General features: G+C 32.7%; 1 protein-coding gene across 1 annotated transcript; it reads left to right on the forward strand.

The window, feature by feature from the left end:
* Positions 1 to 2135: 2135 nt before the first annotated feature.
* Positions 2136 to 8514, forward strand: LOC124943278. The gene is made up of 6 exons (XM_047483816.1): positions 2136 to 2729; positions 2787 to 3610; positions 5794 to 5910; positions 5989 to 6382; positions 6587 to 6664; positions 8347 to 8514. The coding sequence occupies exons 1-6, from the start codon at positions 2136 to 2138 to the stop codon at positions 8512 to 8514; spliced, it is 2175 nt and encodes a 724-aa protein (XP_047339772.1).
* Positions 8515 to 15426: the final 6912 nt, after the last annotated feature.

A 15426-nucleotide genomic window follows, 5' to 3' on the forward strand; every position in this document is an offset into this window, starting at 1 on the left:
CTTGAACTCCATCTCTCTCTCTTAACAAAGTTTGAATCATGCCGAGTCGAACTCTACCAAACTTTATAAGCATTGATTTTGAATCATGCTTGGAGATCGATGATCAAGAAACAAAGGAGATGCTGTTTAAGTCTCTCATTAACACCGGTCTTCGCACCTTTCTCGAAGAATCCGGCCCAATACTCCTTGAGGATGTCAAGACTTTCTTTAGAAGTGATTGCATCAGAGGAAACTACATTATTTCCACGGTGAGAGACCATACTTTCTAGCTGGATGAAGCCGAATTTGCGCAAATGTTCAACCTGCCCACCGAAGGGTTTTCGGACTTCCCGCCCCGAGAAGGCAGCGCCGCGGTATCCTATGCTTGGCTGTTCTCCGGAACCGGGGTGCCGGTGGAGAACAACAGGCCAAAGACCTGTCTTCGGTTCCACATCCAGCTTCTACTTGAAATCGTCAATCGCTCGTTAATCTGCCAATTTCCTAACCAACGGTACTCCAAAAAGGTGTATAACATGATGACCTACATCATGAGTTATGCTCCCATAAATTGGTCTTCGGTCATATTCAACAACCTGAAAACTATGGTGTTGACCAAAAGATGTCTCGGCTACGCTCCTCACATCAGTCGACTCATACTCAAGTACCGTCCAGAATTTAGACCGGGTACACCGGCTTCTCTTTCAAACATTCTTGATGTGTATGAGGTGGAGGACAAGTTCTCTAGAATGGTTATTGCTTAAGTTGCACCGTCATCTCTTTTGTATTCCTTTCCTTTTACATTTTCAAACCGATCCGTATATCGGTTTCTATCTTGTACCTTTATTCAATGAAAATCAATTTCAGTTTCATAACCGGGTCAACAGTTGCAAAAACTCAGATCACTCATCTAACTAACCGGTTAAAACCGATAAGTAAATTTGTATTCGTTGAACTATCCGGTCAAAAACAAAAACCGCATCATCGCGGTTAACAAATTAATTCTTGGTTTCAAAAAGAGGCTGCTTCATCAAAATCGGTATTGAAAGATCACTTAAAATTTTTGGAGGGAATGATTCCCGCCAAAAAATTCCCGCCAAAATATCCCGCCTTGATTTCCCGCATTAAAATTTCCCGCCTTGGATTGCCGCCATTTTGATTACCGCCCATTGTTTGCCGCCTTTTGGCTTGGAGGGAAAATTCCCGCCCAAAAGTGATGGGACGGTTTGCGACGGTTGGGCTTCCAAGCCGCGCCTATAAAAGGGAACCTTGGTCTTTTCATTTCATTCCTACGCGAAACAGCTTTCTCTCTCTAGCTCTCAAACTCTCTCAAAGCGGTTTTTCTCCTACTCTCTCAATCATCAACAATAGGTCGTGCTCATTGTTCAAACATATCATTCAGGTGGATTTTGAGGAGATCAGACAAAACGGTTCGGCTCCAGCAAAGGAAGTTCTATCCCGGATTTCAGAGGCCGGTCTCGAATACTTCTTAGGAGGCCCTTTTGTTCTATACAAGGAAGCGGTTGAAGAATTCTTCAACACCGCATCTCTCTCTGGCAACACAATAACCGCAAATGTTGGCGGTAAGCAATTCGACATAACCGAAGAGTCGGTTGCGGAAATCCTACGTCTTCCAACAGATGGACGCAACGCTTCGATGGAACTAGACCGAAAAACATTCGAGGCGGCTTGCCAGATTCTCTCGGCAACCGCGGCTCCTGTAAAGGTATCCGGTAAGAAGTCATCACTGCGACCGGAATATATATGCCGCTCTGTGACATCTTCACTAAGTCGGTTCAGGCGAGAGGTGGAAATTTCGACAACCTCACCAGGGCAAAAATCGAGATGCTTACCGGCTTATTGAACGGCATAAACGTTAACTGGGCAAAGGAGGTTTTTCACAACCTAAAAGACATGGTGAAACCGGATTCCACCCGGTTATGGGGATACGCCATCCCACTTGGGAAGATCATGCTCCACAACAACATCAACACCGGTCCTGGTGTTCTTTCTCGTCGAGCAAAATAATAAGATCCCGCCAATTCCTGGAGAAGAAGCAGCCGGCCCCCGGTTCTACAGGTGGCCGAAGGAAGAAGTCTGCCGCTAAGAAACCGGCTCAGGTAAAAGGCGAGTCCGGAAGCAAGAAGGACAAACAACCGATGGAATCCGCGGAACCGCCCTCTAACACGCGAGATGAGGACGATTCGGCCTCAAGCTCCGACCGAACAGTCTCACATAATACTGAAGAAAATGAGTCCGGTAAAGAAAAGGGACCGACTGAACAGAAACAATCGGCCAGTATTGAAACCGATGCAGACGACCGTGGGGAGGAAAACGTTCCCTTTGACAACGACCAGAAGATAGCCGAAAATATAGTGCCCAGAATTATGGAGGAAATCGATCTGCGAGCTCAGGCGGCTGCCGAAGTATACAGTGAGTGGTTCGGGTACCGGTGCAACAAATTCTTCAAGCATATGCTACCGGGCCTAACCGATGGACAAAGTTTCAGAAGGCTGAAGGAGATAGAAGAGGACGTCATCAGCCTAACAAACGCCAAGGATCCCAACGAAGCCATGTACCGACACGCAATAGTTGAACCGCATGCTCGGCTACAAAAGCTAACCGTACATATACGAAAGCTTTCAGAAAGGTATGTTGCGGGAACACCGAAGGCTAAATTACAACTCTTGGTGCTGGATATACTTGAGATAAAGAAAGGGGAGTTCATTGACGAGATAGAGCGGCTTGAAGCGGTGCGCAGACAGCGAGATACAGCGCACTCTCCGCGTCTTGAGACCGGTGACGGTTAGAATCGAGGTGATACGTCTCCTCTAGCGGATCCGGTCATCAACGAAACCGACGAAAGGACAGAGACTCCTTTCACCGGGCCACTTGAAACCGATCAACCTGGGAATTCGGAATCGGCCGTCACAGAAGAAAAAGTCAAGTTTCTCATTGAAGAGTTTGTCCACACCGCGGTCAAGCCCTGGAAGAAGAAAGCTAAGAGGGTCGCGGTTCAAGCATTCAAGATGGTCGAGACAGCAAGGAATGACCTTGGGAAGGCAAACGAGCGGCTTACAGAGATCGAAGTCAACTACCGTGACAACACGGTTCTGTACGACGCTCATCTTAAGCGAACCGAAGACTTGGAAGGTACGACATCAAAACTGGTAGATGACTTGGAACGGTTTCAAGAGAAAACCGATCAACGGCTCACAAAGGTAGATGAGGACCTAGGGCGGTCAAGCACCGATGTCGGTTCGACACTTGACAAGGTCACAGATCTTGAAAAGAAGAATGCAAGCCTTGAGGACCGAAATACCAAACTTGAAGCCGACCTCAAGGCGGTCACCGAGCAGGTGAATGAATTGATGAAGGCCAAGCTTAATGCTGATAAAGCGGTTGAGGAGGCAAATGCTCAAGCGGCTAAAGAACTTCAGGATGCCCTGGATGACCAGAACCGGACAGAGAAGGAGGCACCACGGTCTGATGCGAACTTCAACGATCGCTTACGGTTATTAACGGCCAAAGATCCGGAACTTGCAAAATCCATAGCAGCTCGAGAAGACAAGGAGGCAGAGCGGTTAAACAATGAAAAACAGAGGCTCGCCGAATATGCCAAGGCTCACAAGAAGTCCAAGGCGGCTCCTTCCTCTTCGGTTCCGGCAACACGAAGGAGGAAAGTTTCTACGACGAAGGCTCAAGTCACCAAGATGCTGGGCAGAATCACCGAAACAGTTGTTGAAGAGGATGACTTCGAGGAGGATCTCGAACCGCGACCTACAAGACAACGAGTTTCCAATGCGGTTCCAATTAGCACGGTCGCTCAACCGCTCTCTCCTCACCAGGACACCACGGGAACGGGAGGATCTTCTTCAAGACCGGCTCAACCGGCTGAGGACCAACCGACGGATGACCTGATGACAGGCTTCCTGCCATCCGAATTGGAATAGGGGCTTTCTTTTCTATGTTTATTTCGGTTTTTATATATAATATTTTAGCCTTTTTCGGTCATCTTCACTTATATATATAAAGTTATTTTTGGAAACCGGTCTACATTTGCAATCTTACATAATTTTGATAATTTTAAATAAAATAATCAAAAAGGGAGAAATTGATAAGATAAAAGATAAAAATTTTCAAAATTTTTCTCAAAATTTTCCAAAATTTTCGAAAAATCCTCCCAAGTCAGTTTCCAAAAATCCGGCCAAATAAAACTCACAAAACCAGCCTATATTTGCAATCTTACATGATTTTGATAATTTTAAATAAAATAATCAAAAAGGGAGAAATTGTTAGATAAAATTAGACCGGTTAATAGAACTTAACACAAATAAACTTCCTATGCAGGAACAGACAAAGAACCGGACTGGTCAAACCAATGAACCGGTTAAGAAGCTCAACCGGTCAAGTTATCAAACCGACCAGAAACATGACCGCACAAAGAAGGCAACATCGGTCAAAACCAAAGGCCGCAAATACCAAGATAGTCGGTCATTAACCGACCAGAAGCTAAAGCAATAACCGGAGGCCATCCGGTTAAGACAAATAACCGACCATCATAAGAAGATACTTCGGGTATCTATTGAGAATGATATCAAAGGAACAGACTGAACATTTCCATATTCATACAAGTCTGAGGACAGTCTGCAGGCTGCAGAAGACCGTCCTACAAGATCTTTCCACTTCAGGATAAATCAGAAAGGAAATCTTCCAAGTACAGACAACTATCTAACCGACAGTCACCATATTGAGTAAAAGACAAACCTAGCCGGTTTGTCCTACATACTGGAAGATCAGATAGCCAGGTCTGAAAGGTTGACCGCCAGGTCTGAATCACTGAACCTCTGCTCAACCAATCAAATTCAAGGAAGTGAAATATGACCGTTGGCATATTTCACCTATAAAAGGAGCAGCTGAAGAAGAGTAAATGTGGGACACAGTGAACAATTAATTTACAAGTGAAAAGAGTGTGTTCTATCTCTAGAAAGCATAAGTGCTAAGTTGAAGTGTAATATTTACAATTTCGGTGTAAATTGTACGGGTGTTATCGAGCAGGAAATAAGTCTCGATCGGATTGTGTTTGTATTCCTTAGTGAATATCCTTCTCGCGGTTTCGAGAGGAAGGGGTGACGTAAGAGTTTTATCTCCGAACATCCATAAAAACCTGTCGTGTTATTTACTTTCTGTTGGTTCTACATTCTAACCGACCTGTACTAACCTACCTACACCGCTTTAACCGACTCTACACCACCTAAACCGAATCACCAAGTTACAAAACCGACCCAGCAACCTCCAAACCTGTCTTATCCAAAAAACGGTTCTGCCTATCTCGTGAGTGTGCTGCTTCAACCTGAAACAAACCTCTTCCGCGCTTGAACCTAGTTCAAGGGTTTGTGACAGTTTGTGTAGTATTGAAACCCCGGTGTTAATCTTTAACCTGATTAATCACCACCCTTTGAGTGAGACGCGCTAATCGGCCCAATCCCGGTCCTCCAGCCGCAACCTAGATCCTAACACTTATTCTCAATGTTTGATCACTACACTAAGATTACTACTGCAATTAATATTATTGTCCAAAGACTTGACATTAATGCTGCACCGGTATCTTGAGATGAGATTTGGCCAATATTTGATTTTTGTTTAACGATTTTAATTTTGAGCATAATTTAATTACGTTTCGTTCTATTTTTCAGCTAAAGTTACGATATGTACTAACATGAACTCCATTCTCATTCTAAATGGAACGAATTTTAAAGATTGGAATGAGAACATTTATATTGTTATAGACTACATGGATTTATACCTTGCGTTAAGGATTGATACCCCCATGACTCATCGGGAGAATAGTTCTACCGGTGATGAGGCTAACTATGAGAAGTGGGAAATGTCAAATCGCATGTGTCTCATGATCATAAAGTGCGGCATTCCAGAGTAATTCAGTGGTGCACTATATGAGGATATTACTAATGCAAATGTGTTCCTTATAGAAATCGAAAAATGATTTGTAAGGAATGATAAGGAGGAAACATACGCAATTTTAGCATTCCTTATTACCTTAAAGTATAAAGGCAATGGTAATAAAAGAGAGCACATCTTGGAAATGTCCCATATAGTTTCAAGGCTAAAGGCACTTAAACTTGATCTTTCCGAAGATCTTCTTGGGCATCTGATACTCCTCTCGCTACCATCTCACTATAACCAGTTTAAAGTGAGCTATAATTGTCAAAAGGAGAAATGGTCTCTTAACGAGCTCATTTCTTATTGCGAAAAAGAGGAGGAAATGTTGAAACTGGACAGGACCGAAAGTGCTCATATAGTTACTGCTCTCAAGGTTAATAACCTAAAGATAAAGAATAAGGAAGTTGTTAAGAGTCCTTATAAGAAGAAACAAGTCATATCCGAGGTACATTATAAAAAAGTGTTATTTTTGCGGTAATGCAGAACACATGAAGAAAGAATGTAACAAGTATTGTGCTTGGGTTGCCAAGAAAGATACTAAAGGTACATTTCTTAATTTAGTCCGTTTAGAGATTAATTTAGCGTCGTACTTAGAAATACTTGGTGGGTAGATTACGGTGTTACTACTCATATAAGTGTTTCTATGCAGGGTTGCCTGAGTCATCGGTTGCCAATTGATGTTGAAAGATTCATCTATGTAGGCGATGAGAAAACAAAGCTCGTGGAGGCAATACGGAATTTTAAATTATTGTTAAAATATGGTTTTTATTTGGATTTAAAGAATAGATTTGTTATATCGTCTTTTAGACGCAATTTGATTTATGTTTCAGTTTTGGACAAATAATGTTACTTTTGTTTATTTGGAAATTCAAATTTTAGTTTATACTTACGATAATTTATACTTGCTTGAAACTATTTCATCTACACGTGGAATCAAGCGATACTTAAAGAAAAATTAATAAAGGAAATTCGGCAACATTATGACGCAAAAGGTTATGTCACATCTCTAGAAATAGAGTTTAAAAACTTGTGTCTAATGGAGTTTTTGGATTTCGTTGATTTTACAGACTTTGATGTCTGTATTAAATGTGTAAAAGGAAAACAGACTAAATAAAAAACGGTTAGGTGCCAATAGGTCATCAGAAATTTTAAAATTGATTCATATAGATATTTGTGGTCCATTCCTTTCGGCTTCTTGGAAAGGACAACAATATTTTATATCATTGAATGATGACTATTCCATATTTAGATACATATACCTTATTCATGAAAAGTCATAGTCCTTAGACATTTTAAGTCGTTTAAGGATGAAGTTGAGAAACAACTCAATCAAAGCATTAAATTCTTTAGATCTGATCGTGGTGGTGAATACTACTGTAGATATGACGGTTTAGGTGAACAACGTCCATGACCGTTTGCTAAATTTCTAGAGGAATCTGGTATAGTCTCATAGTACACCATGATTGGGTCACCTAGCATTAACGGTGTATCTGAAAGACGAAATAGGACTCCTAAGGATATGGTAAGAAGTATGATTAGTCATTCTACTTTACTAGAGTCACTCTGGGGAGAAACATTAAAAACAACATCATATATAATCTTAATAGGGTACCCACTAAAGTAGTTAGTAAAACACCTTATTCAATGATACATTAGTTTAGTGGGAGTTTATATTTATTTTATTTTTATACTTTATTGTTTGTTATAGACGTATGGTTTTATGTGTTTTAATCAATAATGTTTTGGATATTTTACTGATCAAATTTATCCATTTTAAAGTATTCATTTTATTCTCTCAATTAAAATTTAAAGTTTTTTTAATCTCTTAAAGAGGATCAGTTGAAAATAGACATGTGGTGATCACATTCATGTATTTTCATGCTATGCATCCATAATTGATCTATGTCATTTAGCTATGTTGATAATTTGATCATGGAATGTTTAGTTACGATTATGCTAACGAAAGTCACTATGATCCTTTATTAAAATAGTTCATGGACCACATTGTAACGAATACCCTAAAGTTTATAATAACCATTCAAGCTAGAAACAAGGTTACACTATTGTGGATTTGCATATTCGGCCCAATGGGAGATTGTTGGATTAATTTATAATTAATTCAATAATTATTGGGCCTTTAATGCAATATTCATAGTGTCGGGCTATTATGTAATAAACCTAAACTAAAGTGATTAAACGATATTAAGGAGATTTATGGGATACATAGGTTATGGAATAAATGCGTAGAGACCAAAAGGTTATTTAAATATCTATGAGTGGCTAATTTATAAATAACTGAAATCTAAAAAAGATGATTACAGTCCCCAATCTACACAACGCTACGTTGTATTAGGCTCATTGGACTTAATACATGTTGATTGGTATTAGTAGGGTTACGACATTTAGTAGGTAAAACATCTCTTTTATCTCCCCGTCGACAGAGAGGATTCACAGAGTGAGAAATCCCAAAGTGAATTTAAGGGTTGTGCTAGATTGGAATATCCATCACCCGAAATTTATCCCAAGTACAATCAAGAACAATGGAAGCTAAAAGTATGTTCTACTTCTAGTAATTGAATTATGTATCATCTCAAATCCCTTGTTTATCATTTAATGTCTATTTAAAGTTTATATAAAATATTATTAGATTAGGTTTATAAAATCTAACAATTTTATCTCTATTATTTTCTAACTATTTTTGCTTCATTTTGGTGGAAAATATTTGAACTTATATTTTTTAGGCCTATAGGTGTGCACTCTTTACATTGTTTTTATAAAAACATGAATTATTATTAGTAGTTAAAACTATTCACTCATGATAGTTTATTGATTGATTGTAAGGTTCAATGGCGGAGCTAGGATTTAAAATCTACCCGAGTTAAAATATTGTTCACAATATAACACAATGTTTTTAAACAGTTCATAAAATATTAAAAAATAAGAATTTTTTAAGCACGACGAAATAAAACATGACATCGGGAAAATAAAAATACCGAAGAGAAAAAAAATAAAGATCTTAGGAGAAAGATACAAAATTATTAACATGTATGAATGTCTTCAAGAAGGTCGATAACCCCCCTCGTGGAACAAAAATGCCCACTTACCTCCGTCATTAACACGTTTCCAACTTCTGAATCCTTCAATTGTAAATGCATATTGTTGGGATTTATCAAATTCAAAGAGATAACATGGAAAACAAAACAATATCCTTCGTAGGAGAATACTCCAACTATGAAAAAATTTAAAACCAAAAGTATTGAAATCGACGTTGTTGCTTTCTAAATTCAGATATTGGATACTCTAACAACATAGGTTGATATGACCTCATTTTAATGTAAGTTTATCTAATTTCATAATGATGATTTACAGGAAGTCGTCACATATAAATATATAATCCAGAATCTGGTTCAACAATAATTTTATCAAAATCAACTCTTTAAAATTTAGAATGAGATTTTAGATTAATATTAGAATTTACTGAATTTGGTTCAATTGACTTAAGATAATGAAGGATTATCAATTCTTGGTTTAAAAAAAGATAGAATATTATTTTTTTTCTCTTTCTCTCTGAATTCGACATTAAAAAAGTTGTTAAATTTCAATATTCTCAACCTATATAGATTAGATACTAAGAAAATTACCATCGAAACATGATTCACATAAACACAAATGACTATAAATTTGAAATTATACAAACACGTTGAGAGAATAAATTTTAATCTAAGCCGGTAGAATATGGTTATCCGATTTAGTCTTACAAATTATCGAGAAAGAGAAAAAAAATTCAATTTTCCAAACTAGTACAAACTATTATTATTAGGGATATATTTTTTTTTAATTAAGATGAATAAATTATATATAATTTAATGGTATGGAACTGATTTTAATTAAAAATGAATAAGTTATGGATTTCTATTTAATATAGATATATTATATAATTGAATTGATTGATTTATTTAGGAATTAATAAATTAAGCTATTATTTAATCATAAATAAATATATTACATAGTATAATAAATTAGAAGTTGTTTAGATATGAATAAATATGTTAGTATGATAAATTAGAAGTTTGATTAATTCATGAATAAATATATTATATACTATATTAATTATATAATATATTAGGAAGTTGGTTGCACGGTAATCAAATAGGATGTTATTTAATTATATATTATATCCTGAGTATGAATGGGATGGTAAGTAATTATCATAATTTTAGTTATTAAGATTTTATTTTAAAATTAATAAAATATTTTACTTTTTATTTGTTGACATATTTTTTTAGTTAATTTTTTAATTAAATAAAAGAATTATTTATTAAAAAAAAATATTTTTAGACAAATTCTTTAAAATATTATATATTAATAATTGATTAAATTATATATAATGTTTACTTAATAACATATATTATATAATGTATAATTTTTTTAATAATAATTTTCATTAGAATATTTTATATTTAATTTTTTAATATTATTTTTTTTTATAAAATTATTATTTATTTTTAAATTTAAAATTTGAATAAATTTATTAAAATTTTATTATTAACACGAAATATTTAAAATTAATTATATAAAAAATTTATATTATTATTAGTTATTTTAATTATTATTAAAATTTTAATTTATTAATTATATTTTATTTTAAATAATTACTTAATATTATTTAAATAATTTTTTTAATAAATAAATAAAAAAATTATTATTATTTTAATTATAAAAGAATGTCTAATAAAATTATAAAATAATATTATAATTATAAGAGAAAACATTGAAAAAAACGGGGAATATGATGATTCTAATTATTAGATCATTTTCTTTACTACCCAAAAATCATTTATTTATTTTCAATATATCCATATTTTTTAGTCACACTCCAAAAGTATTCACCATCTCTCACTAAACTTATTAATTAACTTACTAATTAAATATTTTTCTTACTAAACTTAATAATTACTTAATTTTATAAATATAATATAAATATATAATTAAAATTAATAATGTTTTATTAAATAATTAAAACAAAATTTAAATATTTTAAACTAAAATAAAATATATTATATAAATATATTAAATAAATATTAACCTATTTTATCTTTATTTAATTTTATAAATATAATATGTATAGTTAAAATTTAACATATAAAATTAAATAATTAAAATAAATATTAAATTAAAATATATTCCATAAAAAGATAAAATAAAATAAAACTTTATTTTATCTTTATACATCTTTTATTCTTAAATCTTTATTTTATTTTTATACATCTTATATAATATATTTATTTGAATTATTTATTTTTATCTTTACTTTATTTTATTTTATAAATATATTATATTTAATTTTATTATAAGACATAAATTCTTATTGTAAGTGGTTATGTCATAATTTAATTTTATTATATAACTTAATTTATTTTTATACATTTTATTTTAATATTTATATAAAATATTTATTTAAATTATTAATTTTTATTTTTATTTAATTTTTAAAATATAATATATATAATTATAATTAAAATTAAACATATAATTATAATTTTCTAACTAGTCAATTTAGAATGATAGATGTATTTTAAATTAAATAATTTAAATAAATATTATAAATTAAAATAAAATACTTATGTAAATATTAAAATAAAATGTATATTTTATCTATCTAGTTTAATTTTATTTATATAACTTTATTTCAACGGTTATGTAGTGTATATTTATTTAAATTATTTAATTTAATATGTTAAATTTTAATCATAATTTTTAATTATTAGAAAATATGTAATTAATGAGTTAATTATGAGTTTAGATAGAGAATATGAGTATTTTGGGAGAGTAAATAGAAAAGTGTGTATGTTGGGAACAAAGTGAATGGAAGTTGGGTAGACAGGGAAATGGTCCCTAATTATTCGTTAATCAATGATTATGCTCGAATCAAACTCATTAACCAAACATCTCAATTTATTCTCTTTCTTATTCTGACTAAAAAAACAATACGTACAAAGCATTCCCTAATCGCTAAAATTGGGTAAATTTGATTTAACTTATATACTTCAAACTTGTTTATTTATAGATATACAAGATATCAAAGCATTTAAAAAAAATATAATATTTACACTAAAAACCCTTAAAATCAAATGAGATTAAATACTCATTTTCATGGTTGAATAATTATTTTCAAAGAAGATATTGTTCTTAGCAAGGAAAAAAACCCAACAGTCCATAGCCAAACTTAATATTCACTATCTTTAGGACTAGATTTTACTCAAAAACAAAGAATGTGATAAGATAATTAGTTTGTCTGTAGAAACAATGCGGGAACTAATAAAGTGCCCAAAAACTAAGACTTACACTATCAAAAGTATCTCCAATTGAAAAGTAAATAAAGTTTGGAAGAAAAACACTTAATAGATAGCTGAAACTCAGATCCAATACAAAGAAAAATTTTACTTGGGGGATTTTAAACCAAAGGTTGAGATTCTCAATTCTCCTTTTGAGTTTAAATTACCCCTTGAGATGAAGAGAAGTGCATTAAAGAGTGAGAATTTGTAGTTGTTGGTAACTACATAGGAAAAAATCGTGTATCTTTCCCAGTCACTAAGGATGCCTTGCTAAAGAAATGAAAGCACATTGGATTAGAAAAAGTATCTACAAATATCAATGATCTTTATTTCTTGAAGTTAAAGCAGGGAAAAAATATGGAGAATATTCTGAAGTTGGGGCATACTTATGTTGGGTCAAACTACATGAATCAAGAAAGATTGTTTGAAGGAATGAACCTACTTAGCAAACTGAAAGAAACAACTCAAATTTGGTTCAAACTAAGGAACATCCCAGCTCATATGTACAATGTAGAAACACTTAGTTATTTTACTAGTATTCTGGGAAAACATTGTATATGGACTCAATCACGGAAGAAAGCGAACACATCACATATGCTAGGATAAGCATTGAAGTGCATCCTAGAAATACTCTACCAGCAAAAATGATAGTGATTGGCAAAAAAGGTAAGCCCACAGTCATGGATATTTCATATGAATAGAGGCCAAACAAATGTGCATTCTGCAATAATTTTGAACTTGTCAGTAATAAATATGAAAAAGTAATTGAAGAATAACAAGAAATCCTAAAAGTTCAGGAGTAGAAGGAAAGACTAAAAGTTCAGGAGAAAAATGAAAAAGTCCAGGAAAATGAAACTGAAGAATCAAGTACTAGAAGTCATCTAGAAGAAACTAAAGATGGATAAACAAATGATAAAAATGTTGAAGATTCAGAGGAAGGAGATGATGAAAAATCACAAGAAGGAGAAGATGAATAATTAGATGATGAAAATGAAGAAGAATTAGATGAAAAAAAGGTTAAGAATTAGGGGATGAAAGTAATAGAAAATTAAAAGATGGAAGTGATAGAAAAACAGTAGAGGAAAGTGAAGAGGAGACAATGAAAGTAGATTGAAGCAACTCAGACAAAGTTGAAGTCAACGAATGCACGAGTAATTGTAAAGTTTCTGAAATACTGAAACAAAACTTCTTTTATCAGATAAATGTTGGCTCAACTAAAGCAAATCTAACACAAGGGAATGATATAAACACAACTTATAAACAAACATAATCATATGCAACAGTTCAATCACTAATAGTAAATCATAAATCTAAACATGTGAGGATGCGACGTGAATTTAATCGCTGGAATTCGAGGAATGCCGATTGAGTTTTGAGAAATGCGGATTGGGATTCTAAAGTAGAGTAAGAGTAGTCAAATAGTAAGCTCACAATAGAATCAGAATTTTAAAATGTAGGTCGTGTATACTTTTATTGTTTGTTTGTTTCCAATCAGATACTATAGGGCCGTTGTTTGTCATCTCTTAATCAAAACTAGGGATTGTCTAGCTTTGATTTTAACCATTTCTCTCACATTTGAGTTTTTATTTAAAATGTCGATAAGTTGTTTTCCCAAAACAAATCTAGCTAAAGAATTTTGGTAATGATTTAACAAAAATAATAATAATATTTATAATATTATAAAACTGTACATAATTTAAATTTTATCATTTTCACTCTCATTATATTATATTATATTATATTATATTATATTATATTATATTATATTATATTATATTATATTATATTATATTATATTATATGTGACCTTATATTTGTATAAATATGAAAGGGGGAGATATATATTTAAATATATGTTTTATTATTATAATTATTTTATTTTAACATATAAAAAATATATAATTAAATGTGAGATAATGAATAAAATTATTAGAAATCAATAAAAATGATTAAAAACATATTAAATATATGAGATATTGAATAAAATGATAAAAATAAATAAAATAGATGAAATAAATAAAATGATTAGAAAAAAAGATAAAATAGATAAGAGAGAATGAATAAAAAAATATTTAAAATTAATAAGAGAAAAGAAAATGATAAAATTATAATTTTAAAAGTTAAATAAGGGGTACACAGAAAATTGATTTTAAAAGTAAAATTTATTTGATTATAATTTTTTGCATGAACTTGTTAAGCAAAAACGTTTAAAGGTCAAATCAAATCGTAACCTTGGTGTTTTCTTCGTTTGGAATCAAATCAAATTTGATGAAAATTAATAGTATTGACTAAGAGATAATTGTATTAAGTTCGTTTCACACTTAAAATTTATTTAAATTTTATCCTCACAAATAAAATATTTTATATAAAATAAAACACTGGTAAAAAATTGACCTTTACCGACAGATATTACCGAAGGTTTTATAAACTCTTCTAAATGATCCCGAGAGGAAGAAAACTTTCGTTAATAAAAATAGATTCCGAGAGGGGTGTAAAACCTTCGGTTTTATTAATTAGTACTGAAAGTTCTACAAAGAACTTTCGGTTTTGACCTTCCCAAAAAAACCAAAATAATTCTAAGTGTTGGAAGTGGGTTAATTGCGAAGATTATTCAAAATACTTTCAGTTTTACCTTTCCTAAAATTTTTAATTGTGAAGGTTTTCCAATAAACATTCGGTTTTGACTCATCCCAAAAAAATGAAAAAATATTCTAAGTTTGAGAATGATTAATTGCGAAGATTATTCAAAGAACCTTCGGGTTTTACATTTCCTGAAATTGTTAATTACGAAGGTTTTTTCCAATAAACCTTCGGTTTTGACTCATCCCAAAAAATTGAAAAAAAATTAATTTTTGTGATACTTATTTCTGAAGGTTTATTGGAAAACCTTCGGTTTTAAGGAGGCTCAAAACCGAAAGTTATACAAAGAATTTTCGGTAATGACCTTTATAAATACAAAACCCTAACCCTTCTCTTCTTATTTCTGCCTCTCTTTTACCTCTCTCTCTCTCTTCCTCCCGCGCCGCCGCCTACTCCTTTTCTTCTTCTGTTCTTCTTCTCATTCTATTCTTCCTCTCTTCTCATTCTCTTCTCCTTTCTCGCCTCCGCCGCAGCCGCCGCCGTCAATTCCAGATTAGATTTAATTTATTTGTTA

This window comes from Impatiens glandulifera, chromosome 6, assembly GCF_907164915.1.
Source record: "Impatiens glandulifera chromosome 6, dImpGla2.1, whole genome shotgun sequence".
NCBI lineage: Eukaryota > Viridiplantae > Streptophyta > Magnoliopsida > Ericales > Balsaminaceae > Impatiens > Impatiens glandulifera.